The sequence below is a fragment of the Barbus barbus genome (genome assembly GCF_936440315.1).
Source record: "Barbus barbus genome assembly, chromosome: 25".
NCBI classification, from domain to species: Eukaryota; Metazoa; Chordata; class Actinopteri; order Cypriniformes; family Cyprinidae; genus Barbus; species Barbus barbus.
Window position 1 is genome coordinate 15,972,609 of NC_136753.1, and position 24,032 is coordinate 15,996,640.

Genomic DNA, 24,032 nt, shown 5'->3' on the forward strand with positions numbered 1-24,032 from the left:
TGCCACTCGCACATGGGTTTGTTTATGGTGTGGACTTTGACGCTAGTTTCGCTTCGGTGTTATGCAGAGGTTCTTACCAGGACTATTAAGCTGTTGGCTACAATTCAACATCCTTCTAAATTTAAGTTTAGCTTAAAAAGTAGAAAATCTGTGACAATGTAAGACAAAGGTCTTTTACTGTATTTCAAAAGTGATTTAATGTTTAGTTGAGGTTTAAAATTGAAAGGTGTTTCCACGAACCACGGCAGTCAAAATGGATCCCAGTCCATTCATTTTAGATGGAGGTCTAGCAACAGAACTTGAAGCAAGTGGATTTCAATTACAGGTAGGTACTAATACACACACTTACTGTCAACAATCACAAGTTTAATCACGCATATATTGTTTTTGCAGGGAGATCCACTATGGAGTGCAAGAATTTTGCATACAAACCCACAGGCCATTAAGGACGTACATTACAGGTAATTACAGGCTTTATTATGTTCAGTGTGTTGTCAAGCAATGCCTGAAGTGTGATATGGCATACTTGATGTAAAATATTTGTTAACAAATATTTTTGGTCTATATTAATTATACATGCAGTGGTTTATTTAAAAAAAAAACAATTATATATATATATGTCAAATGATTAATCGCATCCACAATAAAAGTTTTTGTTTACATAATATATGTGTGTACTGTGTATGTTTATTATGCATATATAAATACACACACATGCATGTATATAATTAAGAAAAATATGTTATTTAAATATTAAATGTATTCATATATCATATAAATTATATTAATATCAATTTATACATGTAAATCCATGTAAATATTATCAAAACATATATTGTGTACGTATTTATATACACATAATAAATATGCACAGTACACACAGATATATTATGTAAACAAAAACCTTTATTTTGGATGCGATTAATCGTTTGACAGCACTATATATATATATACAGTATATATATTAGGGCTGTCAGTTGATTAAAATATTTAATTTAATTACATTGTTTCGATTAATTAATCGCAAATTACATTGGCTGTGAAAATACCCCAAAAGATTATTTAATGCTATTTTTGTGTTATAATGAGAAATTATTAAGTAGACATTTTAAATAGTAGCTTTAGAAAGAAATATTTTATTTGATTCAACATAAAATTTATTACACATAAATGTGTGTGTAAATAAATAAATAAATAAATAAATAAGTGGGGGGGGGGTCAACCGTACCAGTTGCACTGCCCAAAGGACGGCCCTGACTGTTATTGTAGATTTTAACAATATTTCACAATATTGTGTTTTTACTGTATTTGTATAATAAAATACATAAATGCATCCTTGGTAGGCATAATTCAAAAGACTTAATTCAAAAACATCTTAATGACCCCAAACTTTGTTTATACTTTCCTTCATACATGCATCTACATTTTATAATGTCTAACCTAAAATCTCTCCAACCTATCAGTCATTTGTGTGCTTCTATTCTGTGACAAGTACTATTTAATATTTGATGAATGATTGATTTAACTTGTTTTAATAGATATCTTCAAAGCGGTTCTGATGTTATAACAACAGCCACATATCAGGCCAGCATTGAGGGATTTGTGAAATATCTTGGTCTCCGGCCTGAGGAGGCTCAGCAGATGATCATGTCAGGGGTTCAACTGGCAAAAGAGACAGTCCGTGAGTTCATGTCTCACTCTCCCGTATCAGGTGTGTGCAAGTCTAACTCTACTAAATCATGAATTCTATCTAGTTTCTGAAAAAATGTAGAGACACCAGCTACAATTGAATCTAAAGAATTAATAATTCCCCCAGAAGACAGAAGAGAGCCCGTGGTTGCAGGTTCAGTGGGTCCATATGGGGCGTTTTTACATGATGGGTCAGAGTACACAGGAGCCTATGAGGACAAGATGACAGTGGAGGTAATGCAGGATTAAGCTCTCTGTCCACCACATAAGAATTTCAAGTGCATGTTTGCTCTTTTGTCCTAGGAGTTGAAAGACTGGCATCGTCCACAGATCCAGTGCTTAGTAAAAGCCAAAGCTGATCTTGTTGCTATGGAGACCATTCCAGGTCTCAAAGAGGCGGAGGCATTGGTGGAAGTACTCAGAGAATTTCCAGAAGCTAAAGCCTGGCTTTCCTTTTCTTGTAAGGTGACTGATACACTGCATTATATGTTATATCCAAGGACAAATTTCATTCATAAAACACTTGCAACTGTTTATGCTCATGAGTTAGACATTGCTATTAATGCAATTGTGTTTCAGGACATTCATAATATTTCAAGCGGGAGGAAATTTTCAGCGGGAGGCGGTTCAGGTGGCATGTAAGTCCTCACAGCTGGTGGCCGTAGGGGTGAACTGTTGTCCCGCACCAATAGTGAAACCGCTTCTAGAGTCAGCAAAGTCACACAAGAAAGCAGATTTGAGCTGGGTGGTCTATCCTAACAGTGGAGAAGAATGGGACCCCAAGACAGGGTAAGGTTAATCAGTAAGTTACAATAGAAAGTTATAATTATATGCCATTGATTTTTGTTTCCATTGAAAAATGTTATGTTTTTTAAAATGATAATTTCTAGACCTGGAAAAAACATGGACATTTATATTTGATTGTTTCATCACAGAAATATTCCCTATCTTAAATAATTGCTCTTTTCTACATCTTTTATTTATATTTTTGAGAACAGATTGATGTTTTTAAATACAGTTTCAAATCAAAGCTGTCCCTTTGAACTATTTCATTAAAGAAAAAGTAAAACATTTATCATAGGGCCTTAAAACTGAAATTTTTGTTATTTTTAATAAACTGCTGTTAAATTGTGTAAGTTTCATGACTTCAATTAATTAGAAATCCAAATTAAATCCATATATCCATCAAAATTTGTAAAGGAAAAAAACAGAATCCAGAAAAATTTAAATGGAAAAAAAATGAATTTGGAAAAAATTAAAATAAAACTGAATTTGCAAAAAAATAAAAGGGATTTCATACAACTGTTTTTAACATTGATAAATGTTTCTTGAGCACCAAATCTGCATATTAGAATGATTTCTGAAAGACAATGAACACTGGAGGTATGGCTGTTAAAAAATTCAGTATTACCATCACATGAATTGAATACATTTGAAAATATATTAAAATAGAGCTGTTTTAAATTGTACAAGTTTACAATATTGTAGTTTTTATTTAATTAAATTTTTTTTTTTCAAATAAATGCAGCCTTGGCGAGCACAACATCCTTAAAAAAATGTTAGTATGAATATATAAAAAACAATGCAATAATCATAAATGTAAAACATGTGAGAACCCTGAACCTTTTACTGATTTGTCTCAATAGTTTTTTTGTGTAAGTGGCTGTTCTGTGGCTATTCCAGATGGAAAACTAAAAAACAGACGTCATTTGCCAAACTAAGTCTGGACTGGAAAGAACAAGGGGCTTTGTGGATTGGTTGGTGTTGTTTTGTACCAGTAAATAAGCTTTACTGTAAACTTATACTATGACTTATTCTTTCCAGTTGCGCTGACTCACGGAGAGCTGATTTCTGTTAACAGGTGGCTGCTGCCGTGTTGGTCCTGCTGATATAACGGAGCTGAAAGAACAACTACATGTATAGCCCTGACTCATCAAACACCATGACATCATTTAGTTTATTCTGAAATAATGCAGTGATGTGTAAGAAGGTGTAGAAATATTTTATTTATAAATAAAATAATACCAACTCACCAGATTCACATGAGTATGAGATTTGTGATGACTTGAACCTTATACATTAGATGTTGCTGTGTTAAAGGAAAAACAAATCACAATTCACATGACATGGAAAGCAATCATGCAATCTTAGCTCACAGCGTTTCACAAAGAACGTGATTGTAATCCTTCAAGTTGATATTTACAATAAGATGGCACCATCTTATTGGACTATGTCACAGTCAGATCCATTGAAATATCAAATGGTCACATTATTACACAGTCTGATATCTTCATGATGACCTTGACTTGGGTTGTATTTTTTAGACTTACACTAATAAAGCCATGTTTGTTTATACAATAGTAGAACCAATCTTCATAAAGAACAGTGTAATTTTTCAGTCTATACTGTCCTCCAACGATCTACCATCAGTAGCATATAAATCCACCAAATAGCATACAACTGGAATGGAATGATGCTATTGATCTGAAAATCAAATATTCACTTCATGTTCTTGGTACACTTAAGGTGCGGTCATAAATTTTGTGGGCAAAAATTGTCCACTGTGTATAGTGTAGCAATCTATGAAGCTCAGTCACTTTCAAATCAAGCAGTTTTCTGTTGGTCAACATGGCGTGACCAACTTTAACCAACTGCAGAAACTGGTGAAATCTTTCTCCCTTGTGTGAAGTTCCTGATTGTGTGGATTTCACCTGTGAAAATGTGCAGAACAATGGTAAATGTTACCACACCTTTAGTGCAGTTAATTGCACATTTATTTAATGATTAGTTTATCCACAATATGTTTAAAGAAAGCAGCATTTTGACCTACAGGATGTGATTCAACGTCTTGAAGAGAGAGAGTCATTGTTAAGCATTTCTAATCTTAATTTAATGCAACATTACTGAGGGCTGCGGACTGTGCTGTAAATTGTGGCATCCTCCATAAATGGCTTCTTCCTTATGGGCATCAAACCAGCATCCTTATGGTTACCACAGCATTAACCCCACCATTTGGCTTGCAACCTCATCTATGATATGCAATTCTAACTTTCCACTGTTGCTAACAACCTGGGAAGGTAAATATTCTTGTTTAAAACTGTCGAAAACCCTATTGGCTCTTCAGGAGGAGGGTTGGACACTAGATTTAGTCGGTTATGTCTTCATCTAGGTCACTGTCTGGAGAGCTTCTGTGCCTGTACTCTGCTGTGTTGGACAAACGCTTCCAGGCATTCTCAGACTTGTTCCCTGTACTGAGGGATCTGCCGAGACGTTTCACAGCCCGCTCCTCAGAACCGTCCTCTGGCGCAGCTTGACCTCTGTGTTCTGGAGCCTGATGGTGGAGATCATGCCTCAGATTTTCCAAATTCAGTGCCCATGGTCCCAACTTTTGCCAGTTGACTCTCTGGAAGGCCATGATGCAATGCAGATTGCCTCCAACCTGTGAAGAAATCAGGATGCAGGGCTTCTATACTTCACAGCGTACATTCAGACAGTTTCCTAAACGCATAATTCTTTATAATATTCAGGTTATTGTAGAAGTACCATCTCCATAGTCCTGAAGTTCCTTACCTTTTTGGTTTTGCGATACTGAATGCCTCTCTCTATGTGGCGAATGTCTAAGTATTCTGGGTTTTGGGTGTTCAGATCTGTCACAATATCTGCCCATCTGATTGTAAACAAGGTCAGAAATTCAGAATCATGATTTATTCAGAATTTCACCAAGGACTACGATACGTTAAAATGAACCATACTTTTTACAGTGGATTGCAGGGTGTTTTCTGCTTGGTTCACCAATGAGAATCCAGTGCTCCATCTCATTAAGCGCCAGTGGCCCCCTGTAAAAAATAAAGAAAAAATGAAAGTTTCATTCTTGATTAGAGTAGGGTCTTATAAAAGTGGTAGAGGTTAATAGTTTACATTTTCATGATGTTTCATAATATGATACTGGTGCTCCAGTGTGGCCTAAGGTCAGTATGAGAGATTTTTGGGCCATTTTGGTGTCAGTAAGACTTTTTAATCTTTGTGAAATAAGTTTCACCAAGGCTGCATTAATCTGACCAAAACATACAGTAAAAAAAATTATATTGTGAAATATTTGAAAATTGTATTAATACAACATTTTAAATAACTTTTTATTTTTATATACACGGACCAAAATTATAAACGCAACACTTTTGTTTTTGCCCCCATTTTTCATGAGCTGAACTCAGAGATCTAAGACTTTTTCTAATGTACACAAAAGGCCTATTTCTCTCACAATATAACAAATATTGTTCACAAATCTGTCTAAATCTGTGTTAGTGAGCACTTCTCCTTTGCCGAGATAATCCATCCATCTCACAGGTGTGGCATATCAAGATGCTGATTAGACAGCATGATTGTTTCACAGGTGTGCCTTAGGCTGGCCACAATAAAAGGCCACTATAAAATGTACAGTTTTACTGTATTGGGGGGGGGGTCCGAAAAGTATCTGGTGTTACCACCATTTGCCTCACACTGTGCAACACATCGCCTTCGCATAGAGTTGATCAGGTTGTCCACTCCTCTTCAATGGCTGTGCAAAGTTGCTGGATATTGGCAGGAACTGGAACACGCTGTCGTATATGCCGATCCAGAGCATCCCAAACATGCTCAGTGGGTGACATGTCTGGTGAGTATGCAGGCCATTCAAGAACTGGGATGTTTTCAGCTTCCAGGAATTGTGTACAGATCTTTGCAACATGGGGCCGTGCATTATCATGCTGCAACATGAGGTGAACGTCGTGGATGAATGGCACAAAAATGGGCCTCAGGATCTCATTACGGTATCTCTGTGCATTCAAAATGCCATCAATAAAATGCATCTGTGTTTGTTGTCCATAACATACGCCTGCCTATACCATAACCCCACCGCCACCATGAGCCACTCGATCCACAACATTGACATCAGCAAACCGCTCACCCACACGACGCCATACACATTGTCTGCCATCTGCCCTGTACAGTGAAAATCTGGATTAATCCGTGAAGACAACACCTCTCAAAGTGCCAGACGCCATCGAATGTGAGCATTTGCCCTCTCAAGTAGGTTACGACAACGAACTGCAGTCAGGTTGAGACCCCGATGAGGAGGACGAGCATCCAGATGAGCTTCCCTGTGACAGTTTCTGACAGTTTGTGCAGAAATTCTTTGGTTATGCAAACCGATTGTTGTTGCAGCAGCTTCCGGGTGGCTGGTCTCAGACGATCTTGGAGGTGAAGATGCAGGATGTAGAGGTCCTGGGCTGGTGTGGTTACACATGGTCTGCGGTTGTGAGGTCGGTTGGATGTACTGCCAAATTCTCTGAAACGCCTTTGGAGACGGCTTATGGTAGAGAAATGAACATTCAATTCATGGGCAACAGCTCTGGTGGACATTCCTGCAGTCAGCATATCAATTGCATGCTCCCTCAAAACTTGCAACATCTGTGGCATTGTGCTGTGTGATAAAACTACACATTTTAGAGTGACCTTTTATTGTGGCCAGCCTAAGGCACACCTGTGCAATAATCATGCTGTCTAATCAGCATCTTGATATGCCACACCTGTGAGGTGGATGGATTATTTCGGCAAAGGACTAACACAGATTTAGACAGATTTGTGAACAATATTTCAGAGAATTAGGCCTTTTGTGTACATAGAAAAAGTGTTAGATCTTTGAGTTCAGCTCATGAAAAATGGGGGCAAAAACAAAAGTGTTGCGTTTATAATTTTGTTCAGTGTATTTTAAAATGTAAATTCCTGTGATGCAAAGTTTTATCCTTCAGAAATCTTTCTACTATGCTTTGACTATGAAAGCACACATTTTTCCCAGGATTCTTTGATGAAGAGAAAGTTCAAAAGAACATAATTTGTGTGAAATAGAAATATTTTGCAACATTATAAATATATTTATTCTCATGTTTGATCAATTTAATGCATCCTTTCTAAATGATTTCTTTAAAAAAAGAAAAGCTAACTGTATGTTTGCCCTGAAAAATATTTGCCATTCTGTGATGTAGAAACATACACATCATAAAAACTTTACATTTAATGAAAAACATTTAAAAAATGAAAACACTATACACATATTTTAAGTTCACTTTTAAAAATAAAATGTATGTTTTGGAACTGCAAATGAACTGAATGAAAAGTTTAACATTTCTTACAACCATAACTATTTAACTTGAACTAATTAAGCAGTAATTGAAAGCCAAAGATGTTATATGTTTTACCTGTACGCTTTGGCTGCTTTCAGTGGTGTAGCTTCATAGCCCACAGGACAGAAGTAGTGATTCTGACAGTGGTAAATGTAGGCCATGGATTCATCTTTAAGTCCCTGCGTCAGCTTCAGCAGCGCCCCCTCAGCTAGAATAAAGAAACATGCTCTACCACATGCTGCTAAAATACTTTCTGACAATATAATATGCTCTTATATAAACTATATCTGAAAGAAAGCTAAACATGAAGATTAAGGAAATATTTATAGACTGGATATTACATTTAAAATACTGTCTGCTTAAACTACAACCCGAATTCCAGAAATGTTGGGACGTTTTTTTTAAATTAGAATAAAATGAAAATTAAAAGACTTTCAAATCACATGAGCCAATATTTATTCACAATAGAACAGTGATCCTCAAATCTGGCTCGCAAGATCCACTTTCCTGCAGAGTTTAGCTCCAATCCTGATCAAAGTCACCTACCTGTGATTTTCTAATGATCCTTTAGACACTGATTAGCATGGTCAGGTGTGTTTGGTTAAGATTAGAGCTAAACAGGAAAGTGGATCTCGCGAGCCAGACTTGTGTATCCCTGCAATAGAACATAGAGAACATAAATGATTAAACAGAGAAATTTTACACTTTTATCAACTAAATGAGCTCATTTCAAATTTGATGCCTGCTACAGGTCTCAAAAAAGTTGTCACGGGGGTAACAAAGGCCTGAAAAAGCAAGAAATTTTTAAAAGATTCAGCTGGGAGAACATCTAGCAACTAATTAAGTTAAAGTGCATATTGCAGGTTAAAAAAAAAATTCAAATGAATATATAACCTTGTATGAAAATACCTCATGAACCGTTAATGCAGGATTTGAAAATGTTTTGCAAGACGCGAGGGCAAAAATTTAGATAAAAAAAGTGAGGCTTTCCTTGACAGTACTCAAAAACCGCTTTTTTTCAATATCGCGTCATATTACGTCACATAAGGGAGTCGTGTGCCACACTCTGCTTTGAGCGCGCGCGAGTCAGTGTGTTTTCGGTAGTTATTTTTATTTCAATTTATCATCGTCATGGTAAATTATTGTGTTTGTGGAGGTTGCACAAACTCCAGCCTGTCAGGACATTGAGTCCACAGGTTTCCTTACAAGAAATAGGACGGTATCTTCCGGGCCTCGGTGCGTTAGTGCAGATGAAGAGACTGGACTTCACTAATGCATCTGCTTCAAACACCGCGGTGGTGTGTAACTTAACAGATGTGATGGAGGCCAAGTGGAAAAGCATGGTCAGCAGTGAATGTGATCTAAACTTGTGTTTGCTTCTCCCAGCATATGCCGTCTGAGAGAGGAATACTGCAGGTCACCACAGGCTCCACAAGAACACAGCACTGTCATGTCCACTACACCTGCTTCTCTTTCCAGATCCCTCCAGTCAGAGGATCAACATGATGAGGCTGTTGGTGTATATCTAGCACAGCCTTCACCATTTAACACACTTTAACAACACATTAGTGTGATACCCAGACTGAAAGATTGTTAAATGTTTTTAAATGGGTCAGATGGTATTTCTTTTGGTAGTATATGTTTGGTACATCTACATATATACATATATATATACACATATATATATATATATATATATATATATATATATATATATATATATATAAAAACAGTTGAAATGTTGTGTTTTGAGTTGGTTATTAACAGTGCTATGAAATAATATTTATGATTTAGTGCTGTATAAATAAAACTGAATTGAACCATAAATACAGATCTGCTTGATTGTGATTTTATTTTTTATTGATTGTCAACAAAATGGGGCCATTCAAAACCTTTATAAAGTCCTCCTTCCTCTGTAAACTATCTTCTAATGGCTGACACAACACATGCAGGTATGGGCTGCCCAGAACACCATAGGCCCAGCGGACAACTTGTCTGTATGCTGTCATTATTGATTGTGTTATACCAATGGCATCAAAAAGTGTTACTTATAGGTAGTGATGACCTAAATAGAGTTAACTTGTAATTGAGAATCAAAATTATTCAGACTGTTTTAATATTAAAATCTTTAACAATGTATTTATACATGTATACAAGTATTTAGCTTAGAGTAATAAATGATTTCTGCCCTAAAACATGTGTCTGCTGGCCTGGAGAGGTCTATGGTTTCCTCGCATTTCCCACACAAGCACCTATGAATCAAAAACGTGTTTATCTCTCTCTCCTGCGGTGATAAGAAACCACTATCACGTAACGTTTGTGTCGGATATTAACGAGTGTGACACGCCTGATCAACGCTTAGTTTCTATTACTGGTAGTATCAATACTAGCATTGCTATTGCCTGATTACATTAGCTAACGTGTGTATATCTGTAAGCTAACACTGATCTCTCACCAAACACCTGCCCTGTTCTCCTCACATAAACTCAATTTGTCTTTTCTGACCGTTGTTCTGTCTAATCCTGGCCTGTCCTGCTCTCTTGGCTGCATAGCAGGCTCATTATTTTATCTGTGGTCCGTCATACAAGTGTAAACACACATTTAAAATTTCCTCAGCGTCCAAACTGTCATTGCGATCCATTGTTTTCCTGTGGTTTAAATGGACCGCTCTCTCTTTTGATGCGTCACTTCCGGTTTTGGCGCGTTTCAGAGGCGGAAGTAAAATTCTCTCACAAAAACGACTCCAGAAGCCTTAATAGCGTATTTTAAAGTATATTTTAAAGAAAATCTAGTTCCTACAGTATTTTTCTATACATCGACTCACTGGAGTCTCTAACCTGCAATATGCCCTTTAACTGACATCAGGTCTGTAACATGATAAGCTATGAGAGGGATGTCTCCTAGGAATTAAAGATGGGCAGAGGCTCTCCAATCTGTGAAAGAGTGCGTAAAAAGATTGTGGAATACTTTAAAAACAATGTTCCTCAATGTCAAATTGCAAAGGCTTTGGAAATCCCATCATCTACAGTGCATAACATCATCAAAAGATTCAGAGAAACTGGAGAAATCTCTGTGCGTAAGGGACAAGGCCGAAGACCTTAGTTGGATGCCCATGGTCTTTGGGCCCTCAGACGACACTGCATCACTCATCGGCATGATTCTGTCATTGACATTACTAAATGGGCCCAGGAATACTTCCAGAAACCACTGTCGGTAAACACAATCCGCCGTGCCATCTGCACATTACAACTAAAGCTCAATCATGCAAAAAGGAAGCCATATGTGAATATGGTCCAGAAGCGCTGTCATGTCCTGTGGGCCAAGGCTCATTTAAAATGGATTGTTTCAAAGTGGAAAAGTGTTCTTTGGTCAGACGAGTCCAAATTTAACTTTAATGTTGGAAATCACGGACGCCGTGTCCTCCGAGGAGGGAGACCGTCCAGCGTGTTATCAGCATTCAGTTCCAAAGCCAGCATCTCTGATGGTATGGGTGTGCATAGGTGTATATGGTATGGGCAGCTTGCATGTTTTGGAAGGCACCATCAATGCTGAAAGGTATATAAAGGTTTTAGAGCAACATATGCTCCCCTTCAGATGACGTATATTTCAGGGAAGGCCTTGTGTATTTAAGCAGGACAATGCAAAACCACATACTGCAGCTATTACAACAGCACGGCTTCGTAGTATAAGAGTCCGGGTACTGAATTGGCCTGCCTGCAGTCCAGATCTTTCACCTATAGAGAACATTTGGCGCATAGATGACCACAAACTCTTCAGCAGCTGGAAACCTATATCAGGCAAGAATGGGACCAAATTCCAACACCAAAACTCCAGAAACTCATAACCTTGATGCCCAGACATCTTCAAACTGTTTTGAAAAAAAGAGTAGATGCTACATCATGGTAAACATGCCCCCGTCCCAACTATTTTGAGGCCTGTAGCAGGCATCAAATTTGAAATGAGCTAATTTGTCCATAAAATTGTAAGATTTCTCAGTTTAAATATTTGTTATGTTATCTATGTTCTATTGTGAAAAAAATATTGGCTCATGTGATTTAAAATTCTTTTAGTTTAGTTTAGTTTAATTCTTTTAAAAACGCCCCAACATTTCCGGAATTCGCGTTGTACATAAAAAGTGTATTTGTAGTAGGGCTGGATATATTGCATGCGATATGCATGCGCATCTCGTCAGTAAAGCCAGTTCCTTGATTAGCACTAAATCTCCCTCAGCTGTTTTCAAAAGGAGCGGCATTTAATACACAGAGCCGTAGTTCACTGACAAGCTATGCAATATCGCGTTCATTATCGAAGGCGATATATCAGCGATAATGAACGTGATATTGCGTAGCTTGTCAGTGAACTAGAACAATATGCTGCTGCAACCTCTGTTCTTATGAAAAATTTTTGAAAATTCACACACCTGTCTCTCCCGCTGTCTTGTGCTTCCCATGAGGTTTGTACAGAATGTAAGTGCATCCCCGGACACGAAAATTGTCGTTGATTTGTCTGAACCATCTGCAGCAATATAAAAATAGATAATGTGCAGGACAAATCAAACCTTTGGGGTCAGTAAGTTTTTTTTACATAAAATAAATATTTTATTCAGCAAACATGCATTAAATTATTTAAATATGACAAATTTATATTTTTTTAAAATGCAGTTCTTTTGTACTTTCTTTTACATAATTTTGAAAAAAAAAATGCATCACAGTTTGGAGTAATGGCTGATGAAAATTCACCTTTACCATCACAGGAATAAAATAAATGTTATTTTTAGGACTTCTTATTTTATAGAATACCATTATGATGAATTGAACTAATATTTCACAATATTACTCTTTTGCCTGTATTTTCCACAATAAATGGTGAACATAAGAGACATCTTTCAAGACCCCAAACCTTTTAACAGTAATGTATTAATTCATTTTATATTTACATTTACATTTTTTCATTTTGCACACGCTTTTATCCAAAGGAGCTTACAATTGGGGAATACATCAAGCGATTCATCTTAAAGAGGCAAACAGACACAGGAAGTGCTCATAATACCAAGTTTCAGGCATTGTTCAAATAAGTACAAGCTAGAAAGGGAAGGAATAAAAAGAAGAATTTTATTTATATATTTTTTTTAATTTAGGATGGCGTCAGCAGTGTGGCTCATTCTTGAAGCAAAGTTTTGCCTGAATGGTGATTGGATTATATAAATATAAATACTAGGGCTGCAACAACTAATCGATAAAATCGATTATTATCGATTATGAAAATCATCGACAACGATTCTCATTATCGATTAATCGGGTCTGCCCACAGTGCACGTCCAACTTCAGCTGGTTAGTCAAATTACGGCACTGAATAATGCATTTCTATGGACAAAATGCATCTAAAAATAGTGGAGGAAACAGAATGAGATTCTGCCGGAGAAGCACGTGATCCAAGCTGCCCAAAACATGATAATTCTTTATTTTAAGCTTTAAGTTAATGCATAAGAGTAATGGCTTGCCCTGTCAGGCGCTTTGACAGATGCGTGTGCGTCCTCAGCGCAAAAACGTTCAGTTTACGGTCATATCCTTATCTATAAATGCCACAAATTCACGCGAGCATTTCCATTTTTGCATAAAGGTCCGTCCTGACAGTCTGTGTTAAGTTTAAAATACCGAATGAGCGCCGGCGCGGCGGGCGCGCGCACGCGCGTCAGACGGACAGAACACAGTAGAGAGGGAGACAATTAATAGGCTTTTCAGCGCAAACATATCCATTGTGCTGAATTATCTGTTGTTGAAAGTTAATTTAAGGTTTAAAATAAATTAAAATATTTTATGAGAGTAGGAACTTTAAAGGGATAACAGCGTGTAATTGTCTGTCTGAATATAAACATGAGACGCTCCATAACGGCCTTTTACAGGATAAAGAAATGACGAGGTGACTGTGATCAAAGTAGTTCCTGCAGAACATTACTCTTACCTGTTGGTTAACACTGAGTTTGTGTTTTTATTCGTCTTTATTATTATCTTTATTATTTTAATTTTTAATAGAGGTTTAAACTATATTCAATTTTTACAATGCTTAACAAATTTATGTAAGTTTAACAATGTGTTTATGTAAGGTTTGTGCCACTGCTGCTCTAAAGTAACAGTATTGGTGATAACCAAAATCATTTTTCGGCTTTCTGTACTGGTTAGTACTCCAATATGTGTAAACTCTTTAGTAACAGCAGTAGGCTATTTTTAATGCTATAATATCATTATTGCTGTTATCTATGAAAGAAAACCAGAGCACTTATTTTGTTTTTGTATTTTTTATTTGAGTTTTTTTTTTTTTTCGCGATACCCAATTGCAGTCAAAAAGTACATAAACAATACCAGCAAGAATGCAAGCTGTTATGAGGACATTTTTTATTATTATGTCCAATAAATGACTATAACATTTTTAAATTTAAACAAATTTTTGACAAATTTCTAAAATATGTTTTCTCTTTATTATGATAAGTGGTCTAATAAATTAAGCACTGTATGTTTTCATAGCATTCAGTTGTCACGTTTGTTTGAAGGACATTGGGCAGAATGTGGAATAGTGGTTTTTTTGGTCAATATTTTTTAATCCGATTAATCGATTAATCGAAAGAATAATCGGCCAACTAATCGATTATCAAAATAATCGTTAGTTGCAGCCCTATTAAATACTAGTACTAGTAAACAAAGTAATAGTAGGTGTAGTGGCTGCCTCCCCCGGGTCCTAATGCCCGCTCAGGACTTTTAATTCCATAGGGGGTGCTGTTAGCCTACTTCTAATAAACTGAAAGCAAAATACACAAATAATATTTATACTGTTTTTCTGATTAAATAAAGCAGTAATTGATGCCATAAAACCATGAGTATGTTTTGATTTAAAGGTCTTACCTTTCTTAAATACTTACATGAAAACAAAAATCACAAACATGACACTTAAATTAAATAATTTTATATATACTGATTTATTCATTAATGTGTAATATTTTATATTTTTTAAACAAATTATGAGCTCTAAAAGATTTTCAGAATTTTTACAACTCTTTTGCTTTAGACCATTTACAAGTGCTAAATCATAAAATAAAATGTTAAGGTTACCACTGCATCTTTCTGAAAAAAACTCTTGTTTTTTCAAATAAGTTCTTGTTAAAAACTAACCAAAATTCAAAAATAATCATATCGGTATCGGCATCGACCAAAATGAGTCGAAAATTATCGGCATGTCAGATATCGGCAAAAATCCAATATCGTGCATCCCTAAAATACAGTAATCTTACCGCATCAAAGTGGCATTGCCAGTGAATGGTCCAAACTTGATATCTTCAAATGGAGGCTGGAAACCAAGTATGTGCAGGGCTTCTTCTTGAGAAATAGGTGGGAGACTGAAAAAAAATCCTAAAGGTTACTCTTTGCAATTTCTACCAGACCAGATTAGAAATCTTAAAATAGATCAAATGAATGTGCTGTTTTAACTCCTAAAAATACCCATTCCTTTGTATATATTTTTAACAGTTTTGGCATTAAATCAGAGCCCTATTTACGATTTCTATAATTCACCATCTGAAATATTGTCATCAAATGAAAAACACGGTTATACATTTCAGCAAGGAACACACAGACCTGCCTGCTCCTAAAGTACTGTAGAGAAAGTTCCAACAGGAGACAAGTGAGGAGATTCCACATGATGTCTTGTATTGGGGGCGGCTGATGCAGTACCTAGAACATCAGAGGGAACATGTGTTAATGCAAAAAGTTTTTAAACTTGCACTCTTTGACTCTCATTTCTCTTTCCAGTGAGTGTATTACCATCTACGGAGGTCCAAGACTTTTCTCTGTTTGATCTCATCCAGAGAAGCTTGCGGTGAGAGATCTTGCAGGTTCCTGCTTGGCCTGTCAGATGATTTCATTTTCTTAGAGTTGAATTTCTTTAAATTACCTGAGAAACAACATACTTAATCCTTTAATAACATTCTAAGTAATATATTAGACTCATGCTGGTTCAAATTTACACTTACATATCTACTAGGATCAAGTAGATTCTTAAAATGCAATGAAGAACGGCTTGGCTGGAGTTTGGATAAAGGTAGGCTCAATGTTAAGCTTCATTAAACATGTAGAGAGCATGATTATCATTCCAAATCTGTCCTGTGCTCTTTGTCTCGGCAACGATTCCTCAGATCTTGTAGTCATCCCTAGACTTCTTTTGATCAAGTAATGAGTGATGCACACTTCCAATACATCCTGTCTATAAACTCTAAATCTGGGATTAATTACAAATTAAAACATAGTCTGTTCACCATGAGGTGAAAACCATGTGACACAAGTCACTTGTGTCAGTGAGGCCATCGCTGGAGTTACATAAACCACAGCAGATGGTCAGTATGAGCTCATTTTCCTGGCATATTTTTGCTTAACATCTTGTAAATTTAAAATGACCCTGATATTTTCAAACTTTTTTCATATTTCATAATTAGTTTACTGAAAATAACATTATTGTCATAGTTCATAAGCCTCAAAATATATTTTAAAGATGATATGTGGTCTACAGCAGGGGTTTTCAAAATTTTTGATGGCAAGGACCCCCGAACAAGATGATCCCTATCCTCAAATATATACACTACACAATATATGCACTGTAGTGTGTATATATATATATATATATATATATATATATATATATATATACACACACACACACACGAGTACAAATCTTAATGTTAAAGCATATAATGATATTCTATGGAATTGTGTGCTTCTAATTTTATTGCAAAAGTTTGGACAGAACCCTTTTCTATTCTAACATGACAGTGCCTCTGTGTATAAGGCAAGGTTCAAAAAGAAATGATTGATTCAGTCAGTGTAAGAACTTGACTGGTCTGCAGAAAGACAAGTCCTAATCCCAGCTGAACACATCTGGTGTGACTTTAAATGCAGACCTTGAGCCGAAAACTCATCACCAAACACTAATGACTTGTATAGACACTATAAGGACAAAAGTATTGGGACACCCCCTTCTTTAGAACAGAAAAAGGCACTAATAAAACTGTGGCAACAAACATGGAAACATAATTCATGTATATAAAAATTGTATTTCCATCTCTGTTGCAACAGTTTTGGACGTGTCTAAAATGACAGTACCCTTATGTACAAGTCATTGGTGTTTGGTGATGAGTTTTTGGCTCAAGGTCTGCATTTAAAGTCACACCAGAGGTGTTCAGCTGGGATTAGGACTTTGCTTTCTGCAGACCAGTCAAGTTCTTCCACACTGACTGAATCAATCATTTCTTTTTGAACCTTGCCTTATACACAGAGGCACTGTCATGTTAGCCTAGAAAAGGGTTCTGTCCAAACTTTTGCAATACAATTAGAAGCACACAATTCCCTAGAATATCATTATATGCTTAAACATTAAACATTGTACTCATGGAAATTATTAAAGTAGCCAAACCTGTTCATTAGAAGGGGTGACCCAATACTTTTGGCATACTTTTTTTTTTTGAACAGCAAGATTTTTAGTGTTTTTTAAAGAATTCTATTCTGCTTAACAAACCTGCAGTAAAAAGCAAAAACAGTAATATTGTGAAATATTTTTACTATTTAAAATAACTAATTTCTATTTGAATATATTTTATAATGTAATTTATTCCAGTGATTTCAAAGCTGAATTTTTAACATCATTACTCCAGTCACGTGATCCTTATGAAATCATTCTAATATTCTGATTTGCTGCTAAAAAAACATTAATAAAAAAAACCATAAAATAATAAAAATAACATTCATTATTATTATTATTGTTGAAAACAGCTGAGTAGAATTTTTTTCAGGTTCCTTTGATGAACAGAAAGTTCAGAAGAACAGATTTATCTGAAATTGAAATCTTTCGTAATATTATTTATGTCTTTGTTTATCATTATTCACTGTTGTCTATGAAGCTTTTGATCAATTTAATACATCCTTGTTAAATAAAAAGTATTCATGTCTATCTACTATCTTCGATCTTCTATCATTTCTATCTAAATAAATAAATGCAGTGTTGGTGAGCAGAATAGAATTCTTTAAAAATCCATTTATATTGTGTGAGAAAGATAGAAAGTGTGATTATAAAAACAACAAAAGTAAATGCTTCCAAAATGTTATTTTCTATAGTAAAATTCTGGAAAAAATAAATAAATAATAAAAATAATAATAAAATAAACAAATTACATTTATAATTAATTGGTGCTGTCAACAGAATCTCAATTAATTATTCTATTGACCTTAGCAGAATGAAATAAGTATCAAATCTGCTAAATGTTAACAGAACTATATGTAGGGTAAACATACCTATTAAGCTCATGTACCCATTAAGCACACTTCCATTTTTGAGGTCAGATTATAAAAAGAAAAAAATAATTTATTATCCTACTTGATGTCTTAACCAGTTGATGTGTTTGTTACTATATACCTCCTGTAATTTCAAGTCAATCAGATCATTGCACACTGAGATACATGTTTGTCCATGTGTTCACACTCTCTGGCGGCCATTTTGAAAGCTGTCTAAAAACTTTCACCAAAAGAGGAGCCCCTTAAATGTGCATTTTTTAGATGTTTAAGCCTTTATTTTGGGTATGTTTCACTACTTATTGTAAAATTAAGAGATTAATGTTCAGACTTTCGCATATTATAACCTGAAACATGGATGTGGGAAATAATTACATTAAATCCAAAAGATAGTTTGAGCAACACAGTGCAGATGCTACAGAACACAGTTAGCTGACTAGCTGTCTTAGATTGTGTGCTACGCTAATATATTACTTCCCAGGCATTACTGGATTGTACTTTACATCCATAATATTATAAATTGAGTTTATTGCTGGTCTGTGGTTTTGCAGTGCTGTAATTTTGAAAGATTTTATATTATTTTAAGGTGAGTTTAAAGGGTACACTACTATGAAAACTTCAGCGTGACATCAATAAGAAAAAGTATAATTTCATAGATATTGTTAATAATAGTTGTTCATATTAAAATATGAAAAACTTAATACATGACCTACACTATTTATTTAACAAAAATCCTGTCATTTGAATAAATATTACATGAAATTTATTAAAAATTGTTGCTGCTCCCATTTAGCTCAGTGTGCTCTCTTTAAGCTCTTCCACATTGAACGTCTATGTAAATACTTCATAAACAGACTTTAAATGTTAACTGATGGTTGTCACTTTAAGTTAAGTTAATCGATTTTCTATGAAATCAGTTGACTCAGATCTGCAGACTGGCTCTGATCTTTGGCAACTAGCATCAACTTCTCTACTCTTCTCGACTGTAAATCTGTGGAAAATCGGGCCAGAAAATCGTGTAGTGTATTCCAGCTTTAAGAGACTATAGATAAGTTGACATCCATTTAAAAAGAGGTTTCATAATGAGGCTAGTTTCTGTGTTCATCCCCATGAATTAAATGTTTTATTGGTTTGTTTTATTTGATTTTTGAATGTGTATTTAGCTGAACATGGACTAGCTTAGATGTTGCAATGTGCTTTAATGACACTTCATTATGAACATATAACTGATCAACTTAAATGCCTTGTTGCTTGATTTTAGTGTTCTGCTTTTTTTGTGATTGACTTTGTACCTTCAATAATATATATTTTTACAATTATTCTTTAAAAATGTTCCTTAAAATAAGCAAGAAGTTTTAATAAAACTTGATGTGAGCTTAATGGGAACAGGGGTGTTCTTAAAGGGTACAACAATGTACCCATTAAGCAGAGCCAGACTTTTTGAATTTAATGATGTATATCTTAATTGAAATGCTTTTGTCATTTACAAATATTTTTGTGTGAGAGATTAATATTTTATTTTAACATAACTGTTTGTACTGAAACCAATATCTTGTGCACTAAAAAATGTCTCAATATAGATTCTGGTGAGCTTAATAGCTACATTTACCCCTATATATGTGACCCTGGACCACAAAACCAGTCATAAGCGTCAATTTTTCAAAATTGAGGTTTACAATTACACATCATCTAAAATCTGAATAAATGAGCTTTCCATTGTTTGTTAGGATAGGACAATATTTGGCTGAGATACAACTATTTGAAAATCTGGAATCTGAGGGTGCATCGCCATTAAAGTTGTCCAAATGAAGTTCTTAGAAATGCATATTACTAATCAAAAATTACGTTTTTATATATTTACAGTAGATAATTTACTAAATATCTTCATGGAAAATTATCTTAATATCCTAATGATTTTTGTCATAAAAGAAAAATCAATAATTGTGACTCATACAATGTATTTTTGGCTACTGCTACAAATATACCCCAGCGTCTTAAGACTGGTTTTGTGGTCCAGGGTCACACACATATATACATTTGACAGCTCTAAAAATAATAATTTTTTAATTAAACAATTTACAAAAAACAATCATTTTAAATATTTTTTTGTCTCTCAAAGTATTTCGATCTGTTTCTGCTATTTGAAAACCCCAGACGACAGTATGCAGATGTCTTTAATCTTTTTTTAGAAAGACACCTACTTGTTCTGGCTTTCCGTGTTAAAACTGCGTCAAAATCAGAGGTGTCAATCTCCCAGGCGAGCACAGGCTTGTTGCTGGATGACACAACCTCCATATCACAGTTCCCATCTAAAGACACACTTTTCCCCGCTGAGTGACTTTGGGAAGGGGTTGCAGTGCTGGTCTTGACTAATGATGTGGTGTCTGGATTGGTCGGTGGCGCATCTTCAGATGTGATAATGGGTCGGGCTCGGTTGAGCAGCGCATAGTCCGAGCAGACGGTGTAGAACTTCTCTCGGGAGTGTGTTACAGGGCAGGTCCATGGAAGTTGGAGCTCTGCACTGGAAGCCCGTCGTACCCGCAGTGCATCACGCGTCATCGGACTCAGAAAGCTGCGCTCACGCTCATCCTCTCTGGAAGGGGCCCGTGACGGGGCCTCCTGATCAGTACTAGCAGATTCCTTGGCGCCTTCACTTTCCACAGTGTTAGGCATTGAACGGAGAACTGGGATGATGGTTAAGAGAATAACCTACAGATGTACTCCAGCTGTCACGTACTTGATCCAAGAAGAGAGCTCAAAGAAGGAATCTCATCCACTGACTACAATTAAGAACAAGACAGAAACACAGATACTAAGAAACTGTATATAAGAAGAAGAAATGTACAATATAAAAAAATTATAAATAATAAATAAAAGCAATACGTTTTTTTCTGTCATACATTTTTCAGGAGTATTTGATAAATAAAAAGAGCATTTATTTAAAATAGAAATCCTTTGTCTGTACTGACATTTTTTTTGTTTTAATGCATACTTTCTCAATAATAGTAATTTAAAAAATAAGTAAACAAACAAACTTCAAAAATGTTATTTATTTGAAATTGAAATCAAACGTATCTGAATTAATTTCTGAGACACGTGCGCCAGTCATTTTTTTAGCGTTATACCAAGTGCAGAAATACACCTATCACAGTCATGAGGATCTCTGATTCATGGTTTTCTTGTCACAAGATTACAAAACTGATTCCTGCATGTTGGTTATGCCACACAGATCCCTAAATATGAATAATATTTTAAGATGGCTTTGAATTTTTGCCTTTTTCATGGATCTAACATAACCAGTTCTGGGTAGTGTAATCTGGATTATGTAATCAGATTCCAAAAATGAAGTACTTGTAATTAGAGTATATGACATTTTCAAATGCTCATACAGTTACTTTTTTATGGATTACATATTATTTTTCCTCATTTAAATTTTCCTTCTAAAAATGTTCCTGTGTGTCATTCCATTCAGCTTTGATTATATTCTCAAAGACAGACAGAAATAAATATTTCAAGGAATATAATTTTTCTCTCTGTTTGCTTATGTATCAATATGGTTTGTTTGATGGTAAGTTTAAAACAAGTTTGATTAAAATGTAATCTAAAAAGTAGTCAAAATACAATTTTCACCATGTAATCTATAATCAGTGACAGACTACAATTTGTAAGTAATCTACCCAGCTCTGAACATAACTACAACCATTCATGTAAACAAAAACAAACACCTGCAATAATAAAAGTATGGTGGATTTTTGTGAACTAAGGTGTGGTGTGACACTGTTGACACCATCACATGATAATTTATGATTATATAGTCCTAAACTAGGCCAGAAACTGCTATAGATGAAATATAGGAAGAAAATAATGGTCCAGTCTATGTTTCATGGTGTAAATAGAGGAAAGCATTGTACCACATGGTTGAATTCCTCCATTATCATCATCATCATCATCATCGTCAACAATACCATTATTTAGGTCTTTCTTAATCGATGACGGTCGGTAGGCAACAATACATTTCAAGACTAGATTACAAGATAAATCACCGCAATTTAGCCGAAATTGACCGAAGACACCATATAAATAGTACAGACATATCAATACAGTAATAGCTAAGCAACATCAGTGCAGCCATCAATAGGCTCTTCGAAACAACATGAAACGTCATTTCAGGACGAAAATATTTATCCATATTTCTTAACCCTCGTAAAAAAAAATAAAAACAAAATGCAAAAAGAGTAAATCTGCACCTACCTGGCCAATTCGGCAGGAATAAATTTATTATACTGCGCTGCGCGACCTCTCTGTTGGATTGCCTAGCTGTGTTTCAACGGGCTCTACCACTCTCAAACAAAGGGGTGTTGTACCACATAAAAACGTTTCTTACATCGGATTTAAACGGTCTGAACAAAAGTCTAACATAAAAATATGTATATTTTAGAATGTCTGTATAAAACATTTAATGTTATGGCAGATAGTTCTGTACATGTAGATATTCTTTATGATAGCTCCACCTCCGTTGGTAAAATCTTTCAGAGGAAGTGGAGCGTGGTCGTCTTAAAAGTGGACTGAACTGCACCACCAGGTGCAAAACCGGGGTAGGTGAGCAAAGCGAGTTTATGAAGTATGGTTAAAAACTGAAATGATTCCTTGATGAAACGATTTATTGAAAATGTTTTCCCCGTTAAACGTACAAAGGCATATGCATTTACATTACATTTAGGCCATTCCACCGAATGGATGCCATTTACTTCAAAAACTCTTCAAAAATAAAATTAATTTTCTATCTTTTTTTAAAGACTGAATCTAGTAATACACATATTTAACTATTCAAAATCTGTATTGGTCCATCTCAGGTAACTTTAATTTTTTACACAATTTTTAAGTGGAAGATGGATGCATTTTACTCAGTCCTGTTACCAAAACTCTAGTCTTTTAAAAAGAATGCTTAAAAATATGTCAACAAATTCCTTCATTTCTCCCTCAGGCAGTTGTTTATTTTAAAGAAATTGTTTGTTTCATGGTCAAAAAAGATCATTTTTATCATTAAAGCATCACTATTTATATACACCTTTTTTTTTTTTTTTTTAAAGGCGACTCAGACCTCAAGCTTATCAATTTTCTATGATGCAATTTATTATGGATAAATTATTGACCAAAAAAAATAATGGTTTAACTTTATTTTTTTAAAGAAAGCACTATTTAGTAACAGGAATGAAATAGGTAACAGGAAGGAGTATCTGTTATATTAGTATTACAGGTTTGATTACACGTGTTGAGGTATTAATGCCCTCACTGATATGTGTTGAGCACTGACTAGTGAGCTGACATCACTGCTAAAAAAGGCCAAATCATGTCTCTATTTATATCTAGTGGTATGCAGAGGTTTTCGTTAGGGTAGAGGACGGGTTATAAGATAAGATATAAATAACGAAGAAATAATACAATAAAAATGATATAAAAAATAATAAACTTAACAAATAATATCTTTTTAGTTTTTCTGTGGATATTGTTTTCTTATAGCGCAGCTCACGAACGCCATTCCATATATGAGTCTAATACATAATTGCCACAGGACAGAAATTTCAAGTACATTTTCTGTCATACTTGCAGGAATGTAATATAAAACACCAATGCAGGAATAACCATCTCTGGGCAAAAGCATTGTCTCAGTGTGGATAGAAGGCCAAAACATTGAGAGAGAAAAAAATGCACTTTCAAATGTATCTAAATTAATATAGATGTAGTCTAATATTTACATGAATAAATCTGATGACACTACTCACTCTACTATATACTATATATAAGTATAGGATATATGAGTATATGAGTAACAGGGTTGAAAGTAACAGGATTGAGATTT

The 24,032-nt window shown here is 35.1% G+C and overlaps 1 protein-coding gene and 1 pseudogene across 3 annotated transcripts; one reads left to right on the top strand and one right to left on the bottom strand.

Annotated features, from left to right (window-relative positions):
• The first annotated feature begins 4 nt into the window (after positions 1–4).
• LOC306845141 (homocysteine S-methyltransferase YbgG-like) lies at positions 5–3,732 on the top strand (annotated as a pseudogene). The gene is made up of 8 exons (XR_013785989.1): positions 5–325; positions 394–461; positions 1,539–1,711; positions 1,817–1,923; positions 1,993–2,154; positions 2,269–2,478; positions 3,373–3,446; positions 3,551–3,732. The product of XR_013785989.1 is annotated as a homocysteine S-methyltransferase YbgG-like (transcript).
• LOC306845138 (basic immunoglobulin-like variable motif-containing protein) lies at positions 3,207–22,746 on the bottom strand. Of its 2 annotated transcripts, none has more exons than XM_079377741.1 (10): positions 22,424–22,746; positions 20,374–20,952; positions 15,659–15,788; positions 15,473–15,568; positions 15,130–15,234; positions 12,268–12,362; positions 7,923–8,055; positions 5,442–5,525; positions 5,233–5,356; positions 3,207–5,187 (listed from the first exon to the last, which is right to left on the bottom strand). In XM_079377741.1, exons 2-10 carry the CDS (start codon positions 20,843–20,845, stop codon positions 5,176–5,178), a joined length of 1,251 nt encoding a protein of 416 aa, XP_079233867.1. In that variant the 5' UTR covers positions 20,846–20,952; positions 22,424–22,746; the 3' UTR covers positions 3,207–5,175. The 2 variants fall into 2 exon arrangements, with proteins under 2 accessions (XP_079233867.1, XP_079233866.1); XM_079377740.1 differs by having other exon boundaries at positions 3,623–5,128; positions 5,260–5,356.
• Positions 22,747–24,032: the final 1,286 nt, after the last annotated feature.